Genomic DNA, 16,192 nt, shown 5'->3' with positions numbered 1-16,192 from the left:
TAAAAAACCAATAAACTTTCAAAATAAAAATGGATTAAACAATATTAAGGTGTGAAATTTTGAAAGAATACAAAAAATTTGATCAGGAGGCGGGATTCGAACCCGCGTCTTTTTGCCAAACCGTAGCAACGCCTAGTCTCTCGGCCACCCGTGATCCCACCTCAGTAATCGAATTTCTTGTACTGTTTCAGTTTTATGTGCCTAAATACGTAAAATTTCTCGATATTAAAGTTATCATAAAAATCGACAAATAGTAGGTAAATAAGTGAAAAATATAATGCATAAATTAACATTTCTTCCGCGTCAATATTCGTCGCGGGCTGCGCGATCGCAATTTGCGATAACAATTGTTTCACGGCCAAACAATAGTAGTGTGAAGGAACTCTGCACGGTTCTAAACTCGCATTAATTCAATCGCAAATTCCAAATACCGATCCGATTTTTTTTACTATTATTGCCGCTTTTCATGCGTATTTGTGAAAACACCCACAGCGGATAGCGATTAATTCAAAAAAGAATAAACTATTTTAATCTATTTTATCCATATATTTGCGATAGTCGCGAAAATTAACATTTAAATTATCTTATGAGAAATGAATGCATTACACTATATTTATGGACATCTATTATGTAAAAAATCAATAATTCTTTACTTATTTTTTCGTTATGTTTAAAATGAGCTACGGATATCAATAAAATAAAGAAAGAAATATTTAGATTAGATAATAGAACAAGGTTGTAAAATTGGTGTCATCCCACGTTGTATCATCAATATGTTTAATAAACTTATACATATTTACATTAATTAACTTATATACCATATATGAGTCCTAGATTTAAAGTAGGTTAGTAGTAAACGAAAGAATGTTTTTAGTTTTGTTTGTGTAGGATTAACGCTTCGTAACGTTTGAAGTAAAAAATTAGGGTTGACATAGGTACGGATTATCTCTAAGATTTGTGGTCTAGTTTTATTTTTGCTAGTAGACTCGCAGTGGTTGAGATTCGGCCTCATTCTAAATTTTCGTGTGTTGTAATCTTTCTTATTCTATTTGAGTTTGCGAAAATAGGATAGATAACTAGCCGACGCGGCTTCGCCCGTGAAGACAAAGGAGCGCTTCGGGTGCTTTCCCGCATAGCTAGCTTAAACTAAAATCCATGTTTATGTCAAATCTCATCCAATTTAGTTCAGTGCGTTGTGAGTATTTCGTGAAGAATAGATAGATAGACGTAGTTACTTTCGCATTAATAATAAACATATTAGTATCGTTCTTAAAAGAGTAAAATGTTAAATCTATATATATAAAATTCTCGTGTCACAGTTTTCGTTGCCATACTCCTCCGAAACGGCTTGACCGATTCCTCTGAAATTTGGTAAGCATATTGGGTAGGTCTGAGAATCGGCCAACATCTATTTTTTATCCCGATATTCCTACGGGATACGGACTTACGCGGGTGAAACCGCGGGGCGCAGCTAGTATTAAATAAAAAATTCTGAACAAACAATAGATAAGACCATAATTCAAAGGAAAAATTCAGCAAAACAATTAATTTAGGATATTAGAAAGTGTCAGTAAATTTAAGAAATCTTCGAAAGTTTGTGTAATTCATAAAAAGTATTTAAGATTAGTTCCAGTTATGGTGGTCCATACATTGTTATGCAACCAACGCTACCGTTACAAATCTAAAAGCCATTCTTACTTTTTGTTAACATCTTAATAGACATACGAAATAACCGTATCTTCATACTAAATAGATTACCGTTATCGGTTCTATTGGTATCTTAAAAACAGATTAAGTTTCTACGAAAACAATGTGAATGGGGAATATTTAAGACAAACATTCAGAGGTAAGATTTCACAGCCAATATTATCTCAGTCCACACGGATCACGTTTTATTTCTAATTGTTTTCATCGTTCGTAACGTACCATAATAATTATTTGAAACACGTTTTCCAAATCTCGGCAACATAAACGCGTTACGAAAACCAAATTGTCAACGAGATTGACACCGTAATTATATAAAATGAGATATTAAGGTGCACGAGCGAGGGGGTCTACGATACAGCAATCGGTGTTAGCGATTATCTAACGTAAGTGCGATACCAAACGCGGAGCTTTTTGCGGCTCCGTGCGGTGCGCCTAATTGCATGCTCCGTGTTGCTAATTGAACAGTTAGTAACTGGTATCTACAGTCGTGTTTGCTCACAGATTATATGCTTCGGACGCTGAACTTTTTAATAGTTGATCTTAAGATTTATTCACATTCAACACCCGATCGGTACGTCAACGGTTAACGCATATACAACACAATTAGCGCGGTAATATGATAATTTTGACACGCCCGATAATGATAACACTTAAGCGACATTTGCATATAGAGGGTCTTCAATTAAAGATTAACGCTACATAATCATATTTTTTAACGTATATAAAATATTAAATTGCAGCTTAATGTCAAGAGCGTTTATCTGGTGCGATCATTTTGATCTTTTAGCCTTTAAAACTTCCTTGAAGTGAACTGAACGGGGGAATGCTAATTGGCGTATATCCGTTTTGTATATTTTCATAAAGCTTATTTTCTTTGTAAACTATTAAAATTTATGCCAAGTGCATCTCAGAATCTGATAGGAAGATATTTTAACAACATGTTTCTATGTGATGACCTTAGCGTACATGAATTCACACAAAGAAGCAAAAGTAAAAGATGAAATCTTTAAAGATAAAATCGAAGATATTCTTGTTTGTAAGAGATATGCAAAAATAATATGACATCTTAACAAATAAATAGTCATCGAAAGAATGTTTTATTCATGACGACAAACTATAAAAGTTGCTACTTTCTACGGCATCTAAACACGAACGCATTTATTGCTAACATAATTGCTTTAAAACGAACTTATTTATTAATTGATATAACAAATAACTGTAAAAAACAATCGCAATTACTTCGTTTTCGTAATTTATAATTAGATAAAAGCTTAGTAAAATAATAATAAATTCAAATTCACACACATTACTTAAACTTATTTTACTGTAAGTTAATATATATGATACTAAACACACTTTAAATAACGATTTCTGACTTTGTTATCATCTCACGTTGTTCGATACGCATTCTAAAATTAATACGAATGTGCCTTACAAATTGTACTCCGTATTTGATCTTACAATAGCATGTAACCAAATACTTCCCAGAAGATACTCCAACAACACAATGAAACCGGTAAATAAATAAATAAATGCAAAAAAGTCACTTCGAAAATAACCCCCTTAGAGCAGCTGCGACGAATAAAGGACCAAGGTAAACTACTCGTGTGTTTTAAGGTCGAGTTTTGTGAAGCAAATTGTGATTTCATTTACTCTACTATATAAAATGCGAATGATACGAAAATAGATCATTTGTTTTATACGTGTTTACGACTTTAAGAAGGTGATTTATCGCCAGTAGCAGTCATTTTAATGCTCGATAAGTTACACGGTGCATTCTGGGAACGTTAAATGTTCATTAACCGTAAATTAATCCTTAAAAAACTTGTTTAAGTGTCGCTATAAATCCTGAGAGGAAAGCCTCTCCAGGTTATTTAATATTGTTTTTAAATATAATTCGCCGCAATTACCCACTTCAATTGCTACTTAATTCATGTCCAACATTCATTGTACATAAATAAGACGTTAATTGGCAACTACCTGTAATCAAACTCAACGAATATTGGGAGCAGGGCTGTACTGCGAAATAAATACAACCTTAATTTTGATTGAAACTGTCTGTAATAAGTAATATTTGATGATATGTTTTACTGTTTGGTACGCACTACGCAAAGTTGAGACGATAAATACTTTGGCGCAGCGAAGAGATGTTCCTTCCTTATGGGTTCTCTATCGCATTTACTAAGGGGAGTGCTCTGATAAATTACCTCGAACTTTACTCGAGTTCCATCACCGTGCCACATGACATGAACTAAAAAAATACTACCCACACCAATTTGACACTTGGCGATCGAAAACTGCACGCTTCAAGAGAAGTTTTTTCCCGCGCACAACGGTCTTGTGGAACCGATTCCACACGCGGTTCCAAACGGTTACGACCTGGGAATCTTTAAGAATAAATCGTATTCCTAGCTCAGAGGCTGGATGCTACACACGCACAATGTCACTGGCGTTGTAGGTGCATATGGGCGATGCTGATCTCTTACCATCAAATGAGGCGTCTGCTCCATTGGCTTTTATTCTATTTTCAAAAGTCTATTTCAGACCACTAACTTTATTGTTACTTTATATTATATTATATACCTTGCTTATATATAATTTATAATGAATAACAAAAGAAGGCAAAATTTTCTGTATTTGTAATGCACTTCATCACAACTTCGCTCTTTAATTTCAAGCACATTATATTTGGATCATTATATACTTGTAGTTTGTTCACATTCATCCGATATTCACAATCTTTCTTTTCACTGCCGATCATTAAGCTGCTCTCGAGTATTACGGATGCACCTGCTTATTTATGGTCATGTCTCCACAATCTATGACGCTTTAATGCATACTTATCTGTTTCTATTAATCTAATTTGTTTTAGCTAGCATTATTTTAATGAAGTGATTGTAATCTTAATAAATAGCTGATGATCAAACAGGTGAGCGCCTTGGTATGCTCGTAAATTGGCTTTTTGAAATATGCATCAAAGTATTACGCCGATGTAATTGAAGTTAAAATAGGTATCTATTCGTAATTTACTGCAATCAATGAGTGACACCAAAATAACACCTTACATTTTAACGTATCAGTGAAAAATATTAATTCATCCATGATATAGTACTCGGTGGTAGGTCTCTGTAACTTATTATACTGCGGCTAGGGGTATTCATTATCTTTTATTTCAATTTAATAACGAATACGCAGTCCTCTCCTAAACATATAATGCACATTGTATGTCTGTTAAAACGTATTCGTACATTAGAGCCTTTATCGGATCAAACGAGAGAACTCGCGTGTAGCCAATTAGCTGCGTCCTTTCAACAACTTACGACAATCCGAACCGACCACTCTCGTCTCTCAGTCTTATCTAAACAGAGGTGTTCAATCGTGCTTGTAATTGAAAAATTTCAGCTGCAATAGCGCTGCATTCGAAATCCGTTTACGTAACATTAAATGCAGATCTAAACATTTTTGAGCATATTTCTCAAGTACAAATTCGGGAAATTAAATGAGCTGCAGTACTCCAAGTTGTTGCCGCCTCCCCGCCCTCGCACGATTTCTATGCGAAATAACGGTATTGCGGCACACTAGCGCTACACGGCCTAAGCTTGAACTAACATCACTCATTGTATGAGTATTTGTGTTATGGCGTTGTTCTAAATTGTAATTGCATTTGCGCTTCTAATTTAACTCTTTATGTTGTTTATTAAAACAATGTTTATTTAAAAGAGTTAGCAAGTGTTTTGTATTTATTTGCGCATATAATCGTCAGCGATGCCACTTTTAAAGTGCATAACAAAATATTAGAATGGGTTTCTTTTTGTTAATGTTAAATACCTATTTTTTTTATTATGATACTTTTTCGCTTATTTATTGAGTAGGTACGTCGATAATCCTTCTTTTTTTTAATAAATTTACATCCTAACAAGTTCCTTGTCTACTTTTATTTAAACATAAATATTATACAGATGTTTCGTATAAAATAAAGTTCAATGCATAGCTCCACACGGTTTGTATAGTAATCGTGATAGCGGTTGAATGAAAATGTTGTAAAATCGGAAGTGATTATGACCACAAAATATATTGTATTTACCGCAAATGCGGTGAAAGCGCATACACTAAAATATTTAGAGCATTTATTCGCATGAGACCTTTATCTCAGTAATTATTTTCAAAATATTACATCATATATTCCACGTGTATCTTTTGCACTAATATATTCATTAAATGATACAAATTAATCCGTAATATAAAAGTTTAAGACAAATTAATTGAAATATAATCTGAATAAACATTTTATGGCCGCCTAAATCGCTCCAAACGACATCCTAAACCTTGTGTTTTGTAATAAAGATAAAAGAGTTGACAAACCGGTTACGTGATTCAAAATAATAATTTGGAAAGTTTTATTTAATAGTAGATATAACTGCGTATATTATTGAATGTTCAAATTCTTAAAAATTAAAAATCTCTTGAGCAAATTTCTGGGTTCGTTTAATTTATTAACGTTCTCGTATCGAAAGGATCGTAAAGTCGTTTTAAATTATTTGTTAGATGAAAAATATATTAAACGTTTTGATGTACGAGATATTTCCATCCCACGCAGCATTCACGTAAATTAGCACAGATAAATACCTAAATTTATATCGGCTTCATTATAATAGCCTCTAGCAATGATCTTGACACACCAAATATCATATAAATTATATTTTTATTGTGTACTGAACAAATATGTTGTTATCTTATTAGTACCTGTATTGCATCTTTTATGTACAATGTATCATGTTAGTTTGTTTTTTACTATTATAGTTTAAAGTCAAATGTATTTAATACTAGCTGCCCACACGCGGCTTTGTCCACCTAGTGAAAGGAAAGAAATCCCGGTGTTTTATCCACATAGTTCCCGTTTTCGTGCGATTTCCGGGACAATATCTTGGTTCTCAAACTATCACTACCAAATATCATACAAATCGGCCCAGTAATTCCCGCGATTAGCGCTTTCAACCAAATAAAGCAATTTCCGATTTACAATATAATACTAGATGAAAACCGATTATTTAAACACACACATTTTATAGCAATAGAATGGTATATATACATACATACGATATATACCGTGTTGTTTAGTGTGCTCCATATCAAACGGAGGTGGGCGACCACATCCGTTGCTGACCCTTGAATAGCTGACGAAACATATTTTAACACAAAAGAAAAACATTAACAAATTACAATACTTAGAAATAGTTTTATTAGAAAGCCCCATTGTACTATTTACATTTTACATTGTTGCTTGTAAAAACCTGTAGTAGCTACAGCTGGCTTTTGTTTTTGCTTTAATTCATGGAAGGGTCTATGTTGTTCTAGTAAGACTGATTTGGAATTCTAAATGTAAGTATTACACACTATTTAAGCAACTTCATCTAATCAACTGCAATTAAATAAATAGATCTATCACAAAATTATTTTTTACAAGGGATAGAAAGAAGGAGAAAATAAACTCCTTCAAGTTTTAAAACACACAATATAATTATATTTTTTTATTAAAAATCGAGATAAATAAAAATTGTCATAAATTAAAAGATTACCTCAATCTCATAACAACTGTCAGAGGTATAGCCGACTATTCGATTAAATTTTATAGGTTTCTATTACATGTCAATTTTGTTTTTGGTACACAATTTATTTATAAGTGGTAAGTATTTCACATTGTTAACTTTACATTTTATTATACGAAACTGTAATTTATTTTTAATTGCTGCACGATAGCTACCGAGTTCCGACGCAGACGTACGCCGGCTCAATTAGCATGTATTAATGCTAACGGATACCAGATAAGCACTAGATTGCTCTATTGAATAGATAAAGTTATAGTGAGCCCTTAAAACCGGAAAACCTCTGTCAGACGGTGAAGTGCGTTTTATTGAATGTTAAACAGTTTTCTGCTTCAATTGCCATTTGCTAGATATCGCACTGAATGCGATAACTGAAAGCTTTTAGAATTTGTCGGCTTTCAAATAAATGTAACGCCATGTACCGTGTTAAATATAAATGATTATAGGCACTGATTGCAGCTAAGTGAATCTCTTGATTGCTTTTAAACTCGTAGTTTCTATCTACTCTATTTACTTATATTAAGTCTATCGTAACATTTCAATAAAAGTTACAACTAGATGAGTAATGTTATAAATACTATATATTTTCATCATCAACCATTCTCCTTAATTGTACAATGTCTCATACTGTGAGATACTCTGAATACTCGACTATGAATAAGCTGATCAACACAATCATTCACGACTTGATTACAAAAGACTGTCGGAATTGTAGTTTCCTGACAGTTTTTCTTGAAGATAAGTTTTTATTTCCAAAACTTCGCTCATTTTTGTCACATCATTTCCAAACAAAAAGTGTTCCAATTATTTAATAAAGTAGGTATTATAAAAAATCTATACATGGCAACCAAATTTTCTAATACTATGTAGTAAGTTTAGACTATAACTTGTTAAAACTTTTCTAATTGCCTATTATGTTGTCGCCAGGATACTATCAACCCGCGGGGCCTCTGATTAAAGAGAGCAGTGCTGACGCAGAACGAGCGCTCACGAGGTACCACCCAGCACCACACTACCACACACCACACCCACCTGTAAGTATAAACACTTTTATTGCTCTTTTCCTTGTGGTTTTGTTTGGGCGAAACTAGTTGTCAAAGTTGACAGTATATCTAATAGCCTAGACGTATTGAAAGTCTGTCTTGATAAATAAATTATTTTTAACTAGAAATAGTAGACGTTAACTGTATATAAAAGTATAAAAGAATCTTCTATGGAGTCTACGAAGCTAAATACATCGAAAGCAATGTATGTAATATCTACGTATATACATAGTCAGGCCAAGAAAAAGCACTATTCACAAGACTGATGTATCTCTGAAAATGTTTATTACGTATAGTTTTATGTTCTGTTTTTCTAATATCATAAATGGCAGATAAACAATAGGCAATAACAGCTTATTATGATCGTTCCTTCCGCAACTTATATATGTTTAAAAACTGAATATTATCTTTCCATGTTTGTTCTCGATAACTTCAATAGGTATGAATTTATTTTATTAACAATTCCCAATGACAGGAGTAATTCAATTTACATCATTTTTCTGGCCAGTAAAGTTTAGACGTACGGAATGATTTCCTTCGTCCCTTCATGACTGTTTTCTTAATACTTCGATTTAGTCGGATCACGTTCAATGCACGTATTGACACAATTTATTTTGTCCGCCTCTTCCTTTTTTAGCGAGGGTTTATTTGATTTGTTACTATTGCCAACAGGTACTGCAACAGTATGGGCCGTACTATCCCACAGATCTCTGCTACGGGCGGTATTATAGGCCCCCGGGGCCCTACCACATGGCCGCCCCACAACCTGATGCCCCGGTACGTTTTTACTGTTTAAACCTCTACGCATGCTTAATTTTTTTTTTATAACTTTGTATTTTATTAGTTTTCATATATTTTATTTGTTATTCAGCTCTCTTGGAGGCTATAAATAGAATAATCCATCTGTGTAGGGTATATAATTATGTAACTAACTATAACATTTATTTTACAATTTCTTTATAAATAAATAATAACGGGACTTTAAAATATAACTAAAATTAATCATGATTAGTCACAGCTATTCTCAAATATTTATAAAATGTATTTGAAATGCTCCAATTTTAAACATTCTGTATGAAATTTCCTTTGTTTCATAAAATATTCGCATTTAATCAAATAACACTTGTTCATACTTCCCACTCAAATCGGACTCAATATGTATTAAATAGAGTATGTAAAACTATTGAATTTATAAATGTATTTTAGTTATGAAACATTCATAGTATGGCTTTAAAGACCCATTGTATTTGAGTAATACAATTATGTACAGTTCAATTCAATTCTAATGCGATTTACTTCCGATATAAGTTAGTAATATAGGTACAACCTATACTTTAAAATCTAATTCCAATCAATTGAAGACCTATATGTTAAAACAAACTTCGATTTTTCAATTGCAATGACTACATTGTCTTTCACAAAATAAAAATGCATTGGTAACATATCAAATTTCGTTATTGTATTTTTCTATGTACCTGCGTCCGTTTTTATATTGAACGTGTATAACTTTTAGTTCACAACAAATTTCTTAATTATCTAAGACACAACTAACGCCCACACGATTCGCAAAAGTGTGGGCAGTGAAGCACTTATAATGGAAACTTATATTTCGCCCTTTGGGCCAATCTATTGTTATGACATCGACACAGTTAGAAATTCGTGATGATTGTTGTAAACATATAGACTGGCTAACTTTGTCTTTCTATATAACATTGGCTCTAAACGTCATAATTGATTTTTTATAGCAGAAACTAGGTTTGAATACGTTTAGAAAACGTATACAAAGAAACCATAAGTCAACTATATTCTATTTTTCAATAAGTTTATAAACGCAATGACTATTGCCAGTCTTATAAATCTATCAGGCCCTTCGAACACAAGGTACTCAAAACTTCGACACTCAACCATTCTAGTCTTTAAGCGACTTCCACCGTACAGATTTCACATACCTACCATACGTACATTGAGGTTCGTACACGAGACGCGTCGCAGACCTAATGCAGTGGTAGTCGTTTGAACAATTCTTACTGAAATCGTTGGATATCGAAGATTGGAGAAACCTTGTCTAGGAAGGGGCTCAGTATTTTTTGAGTCGCCCGAAATTTGTATTAGATCAAGTCTATATGAATAGGTTGTTTTAAAGTTGTCCATGTTATATGAGAACCCGAGCTGAAGTAAAATACTTCATTCGTTGATAATCTTCACAATTTTTTCTACATATGTACTAATGTACATTTAACTTATTCTACCAACATATCTTGTATTTTGATTGGATCTCTGCGTCTGAAAAGAAAATTAACATTAGGGATAGCCAAAGTTATCACCTTGTGAATTCCGCACTCGACATTTTATTCATTATTTGAAATTAAAAATCGCAAAAACCATTAATTTTGTATAATTTGGCTTATATATCTAAGCCAAAAACCATGAAACACCAAAGTTACCCAGACCGACTGTAATAATATAATAATAGTTCATTTGGACACGTCTTTGCAAAAATTCTGGTGTTTTTTTTAGAATTAGCAATTATTTCAGATGGTCGGCGTTGGGAATGAGCCATACCCGCCACCGCAGTACTATGGGACCCCACCATGCTACCAACATTCACCACAAAGAATACCATATGTCGGTAAGTAAAACAAATGTATCACTCGATATCAATAATTTACTATTTAATGTTAATTATTATCGTAATGAATATTTAACAGCCAACAGAAACACGTGTAAAGCAAAATATGTATGTCTTTTACTTGTTTTTTTTATATATTACCCATCCTAAAATTTCCCACAAAGGGATCGGGATCTTACTCTTTCGATATTCAATATATAAAAATAATTAATACTATCGTGATCACTACATATCCATTTTAATATGTATCTACTAATTACTACTTTTATAATGGTTCTACCTGGCGACAATTTTAGGCAAGAAAATCAGACACACATAACAATCTTGAAACTTATAAGTAGGCAGTAATACTTAAAGACAATCCGCGTCATATATTCATGCTATTTATTATTTATTTATATATTCTTTATTAGTACAATTTATCATAGATAAATAAAGGAAGAAAAAACTCTTAACAGATAAAATATTTTTTTTACAAATGTCGCCCTTATGCCAAAGCCATCTATACCAGGCAACCTTCGTGTTTCCACTACGTTACTACTAAGTGCTCACCCATTTCAGAGTATCGAGGATGCCCGTGCCCATTGAACGCGTGTCCAAAAAACGTCCTTATTGGGCCCGCTACTGGTAAGGCCCCGACCGGTGGCGGCCCCGTGGACGTTACCTCCGCACTCGAGCCGCCCGGGGGCGCCTTCCGACCGAAGGTGCGGGCGTGCGCGCTGGACTCCGCTGCGGATACGCACGGCAGCGGGAAGGTGTGTGACCTCTGTGACTAGCTTCAGCTCCTGTTAAATTACATACCTTTTTAATAGGGGGGAAATCTTGCATAGATACCCACAAAATTAACATAACTTTGCCGAATATTTTTGTTATTTATATCTAACAAAAAATTAACAGAATACATCCAGAAGTTGTGCAACCAACTATCATTATAGTATGAGATACAATTACATAGGAATTACATATAATTATAATACGGATTTATGAAAAGCTTGAAAGCGCTTAAATATTTAATGGATATTGTATTGTATTCATCAACATATGAATAATTTATGAGCGATTTACTTAAATGTGCAAAGTCTAATAAAAAAATCAAATCATCGCTGATTATTAACTCATTTATCATCAACAATAATCTACACAGTTAATAATAGTCGGATGCGCTACAGATGTAAATATTTTGAATTTTTCACATGAAATGTGTTTTTATGTATGTTCTTTTTAAACCTATACTAATATTATAACGCTGAAAAGTTTGTTTGTTTGTTTGAACGCACTAATGTCAGGAACTACTGGTCTGATTTGAAAATTCTTTCTTTCAATGTTAGATTGCCCATTTATTGAGGAAGGCTATTGGCTATATATCTGCCACGGGCGAAGCCGGGGCGGACCGCTAGTATATTATAAGATACCTTTGATACTCTCGTGCTTTATCATTTCTACGTAGCATAATATGTTACCCAAAAATTCTCGTTTGACTTTACTCTTTTCTATACCTTAAATAAAGCGATTGAATGAATAAACCCTCAAGGCACAAATTCATTAATAAATAATTTGCATTTCAGGATCCACCACTAGAACTGGAACCACCAGAACCACCCACAGCAGCCGATGCGCCCCACCCATGTCCTTTACCGGCCATGGGTGGGGCTTCTCCCAAAAGGGAGTTATTCGACGCCCGTGACACTTTACGATTAGCCGCTGATCTCCCTGGATCCGCTGAAGCTGTCGGCCCTCCCTCTCCAGCCAGGGGCTCAGCTGGCGCCTGTGCACCACAACCTCCACCCGTTGCTCCAAGGCGAGCTCGACTCGGAAAAGCGATGGCCCGACGGTCTCTGGCTGGTGATGACACCGCACTGCTATTAACACAACAACCTCCCCAAAACAATGAAGCCGACGATGACGTTCTAGCCATATCGCCACCTATCTGCGTCCCTATTGATTTGTCATCATCAGACGAGAGGTCTACCCCTTTAGTTGATGTAAAGAAAGAAAATGAAGGTCCTACGTACGCCTCTTCTAGAAAAACAGACACACAAGCTCTTAAAGAACATAATTGTACAACAGCATTAACAGAGATCACAATGGATACAGATGCTGCAAAACCAGTTAAAAGGAGACATTCAAGACCCAAACTTGAAATTGAAATGAAAGACGTGCAACTTGAAGACGTTTGTAAAACAAATGGAATTGGCGAACACGTTAAGTTACAAAAGCGCAGAAAGGTCTCTGGAGAACTTACTGATATGCCACGAATTGAGATCAAAGAAACCAAAAAAAGGAAAAAGCAAAATAAGAAGTCCCCCAAAATAATCTCTGAGAAGAAAGCCACTAAGCGAAAATCTGATTTAATTAACAGTGAACCAAAAGCTAAGAAAATGCTAATAGAAGGGTCCTTAAATAAAGACACTCGAGTGCCAAATATTATGGCACTACATGATTTATCGCAAGAAGATTTATCTTCGAAACCAAAAACTAAAAGTGCAGAAGTATTGGATAACCTAATAAAGAAAAATAGCGTTGAACGAACAGATATTAAAGGATATGCACCGGATGGTGAAATAAATCCTGCTGCTTTATTTTTGGTAACAAATGAAAATACTTCACAAAATTGTACGAAGAAAACACTAAACATCAATAATAACGTCGTGGATAGCAATAATTCAATAAATGGTGTAACACCTGAAACTATTGCAGCTGTAAGTCAACTTATAGAGAAAAAACTAGCCAACAAAAATGCATATAAAGTAGAAAAAGTAAACTCAAAAATTACACATAATATAAAATCAGTATTAAACAGTACTACCCCTAACGAATCCGTACTTAGTTTTAAGGAAGAAAAGAAAAGCGCAGTGCTCGCAGGCATTGAAAAGTGTACTGAGAAAAGTGATATTGATAGTGAAAAATATAATATAAATCCAGTTAGTGTAATTAAAAATAATTGTGAACTCCCAAAAGTGAAGAGTGAAAGTGTAACAATAAATAATATTAAATCTGAAAACTGTCCTAAAACCTTAAAAGCATTAAAATCGCAAAAGGCCAAAATTGGTACTAAATCCGATAGTGAGGTGATAAAAAATATTTGCGATAGCAGCTGTGAATCTCAAAATATAAAAACGGAAAACAATGAAGCTAATAACGGTGAAAAAATGTCAAACGAGAACCAAGTTTCAGATTTTAATATATTGGACAAAGTTGTAACGAATGGATTACAACAAAGCAAATTGTCAATTGACACAGCAAACGGTGATCTCAAACGAAAAACGGTGGAGAAGGTCGTGAAACTCTTGGTATCAAAACGCCAAGCCAAGAACGACGAGATTGTAGCTGAGAAAGATATAGATAAGATTGATGACAATTTGCAGCTAGAGAAGTCGAAACGGTGCAAATTAACGGAGAAGACGAATGAGTTGAAAGGGAAGAATGTTGAGAAAGTTGCCAAGTTACTAGTGTCAAAAAAGACTGTGATTAAAACTGATGAGGCTGCGTTGGTGATAGAGGATGCTTGCTCGTCGCCAGTGCCGGGGTTGAAGCGGAGGGCGAGGCGAAGGCGGAGCGGCGCGCGGCGCATGCGCAGAGTGGCCGCGCCGCTCGCCCCGCCCGACCTGAAGCCAAGACCGCCTCCGCGGTGGAGCAATGGATGGAACTGGGACGGAGATTACTACCTTTCCAAAGTCTACCTCAATGTGAGTATTTTATTAACTATGAAATAATCTACTATCGTAACGTTATTCCTTACGTTGACATCACCCCAATTTGAGCTATCTTTTGTTAGGAGTATAAAAATAATATAAGTCAACTTTAATTATTAACCGCTAATGGTTCCAATTAATATTGAAAACCTTAATAGTAAGTTTTGTGTGGGAAAGATACTTTGTCTGATCAAATTTTCTCTATCGAACTTTCTTTTACATGACTACCATAGGGAATCCATATCCGTACCTAGAATCTTTCAAAATCAGGAAGTTAATAAAAATACTAGATTTATAAATAATTTAAAGACATTTTTCTCTCTTGTAATTACAACGATGTAAGAAAAATATTATAACACAAAAGACACTCGGTCCGTATTCTTAAACAAACCAGAAGCCCTTTAAAAATAAAATGAGTGAAAAGTAGCAGGCAGCTTCCGATTTCGTAGTCTTACCAGACAGACCTATAAAACTAGCCAATAGAACGATTTAGATACGCCAACTTACCTATACGTACGTAACGCAGAACGACTCGCGGCTAGACCGCACGGCGCGCTGCTGGTCGCGCATGACGCACGCGAGCGGCGACCGCGTAGCGCGCGGCGACTGCGTGCTGCTGCGCGCCTCGCAAGCGCGCGCGCAGCCCTTCGTCGCGAGGGTCGCCAGCCTGTGGGAGAACCCAGATGACGGTAACCATACATCTATACTAATGTTTAAAATACTCAATGGTAGTCGAGTACGTTTTTTTTTTCTGCGATATAACATTTCATTTACTCGTTAATTTCCTTTACCCACGCGCTTCAGCGATAGTGTAACATATTATACATGAGGTTAATAACACGGTTGCCCGCAGGCGAGATGATGGTGTCGCTAGTGTGGTACTATCGGCCGGAGCACACGGAACGCGGGCGGCAGGCGGGCGACGCGCCCGACGAGGTGTACGCGTCGCGGCACAAGGACGCCAACTCTGTCGCCTGCATCGAGGACAAGTGCTATGTGCTCACCTTCAACGAGTACTGCCGGTGAGTGTGCGCCTCAATTTTCAACTGACTTCAAAAAAGGAGGTCAAATACACTATGTTTCTTTGGATTTGTTATCCCAGAACTTTTGGACGGGGTGAACCGACTTTGAGGAATCTTTTCTTGTTTTATATCTGGTTCTTTCCATGCGGTCTCGTTTAAATCTAGTCTAGTTCTGAGAAATTTTTGAAAGAATAGAAAAAATTTGATCACGAGGCAGGATTCTGCCTCGTGATCAAATTTTTTCTATTCTTTCAAAAATTTCTCATTTATAAAGCATTTCAATGCTATAAAACTAAAAATTAAATAGTCTAGTTCTGTCGATTTGGAGGTGGTTTGTAATTCTCTGAAGTATCTGTTCTATGCGTATAATTAGTTTGATGCATTAAAACTTTTTATCTTGTTTAAGAGAATTAAACAAAAGTACAATATGTTACATTCAAATATAAAATGCTTAAACAGAAATGTTCGCTTGTCCGTACAGGTATAGAAAACGGCT

At 34.9% G+C, this 16,192-nt stretch overlaps 1 protein-coding gene across 2 annotated transcripts in view; it reads left to right on the top strand.

Moving 5' to 3' along the window:
• LOC119832781 overlaps positions 1-16,192 on the top strand; it is a 147,547-nt gene that overhangs the window by 129,172 nt on the left and 2,183 nt on the right. For both annotated transcript variants that reach the window (XM_038356536.1, XM_038356535.1), the window contains 7 exons: positions 8,238-8,344; positions 9,026-9,130; positions 10,889-10,982; positions 11,544-11,737; positions 12,548-14,668; positions 15,201-15,363; positions 15,528-15,696. In XM_038356536.1, the coding sequence (XP_038212464.1) occupies positions 8,238-8,344; positions 9,026-9,130; positions 10,889-10,982; positions 11,544-11,737; positions 12,548-14,668; positions 15,201-15,363; positions 15,528-15,696 (2,953 nt within the window). The remainder of the gene's footprint in view (positions 1-8,237; positions 8,345-9,025; positions 9,131-10,888; positions 10,983-11,543; positions 11,738-12,547; positions 14,669-15,200; positions 15,364-15,527; positions 15,697-16,192) is intronic.

This window comes from Zerene cesonia, chromosome 16, assembly GCF_012273895.1.
Source record: "Zerene cesonia ecotype Mississippi chromosome 16, Zerene_cesonia_1.1, whole genome shotgun sequence".
In the NCBI taxonomy this organism is placed as follows: Eukaryota; Metazoa; Arthropoda; class Insecta; order Lepidoptera; family Pieridae; genus Zerene; species Zerene cesonia.
Note: the sequence above shows the minus strand (reverse complement) of the source record. Positions and strands in the feature narration are given on the sequence as shown.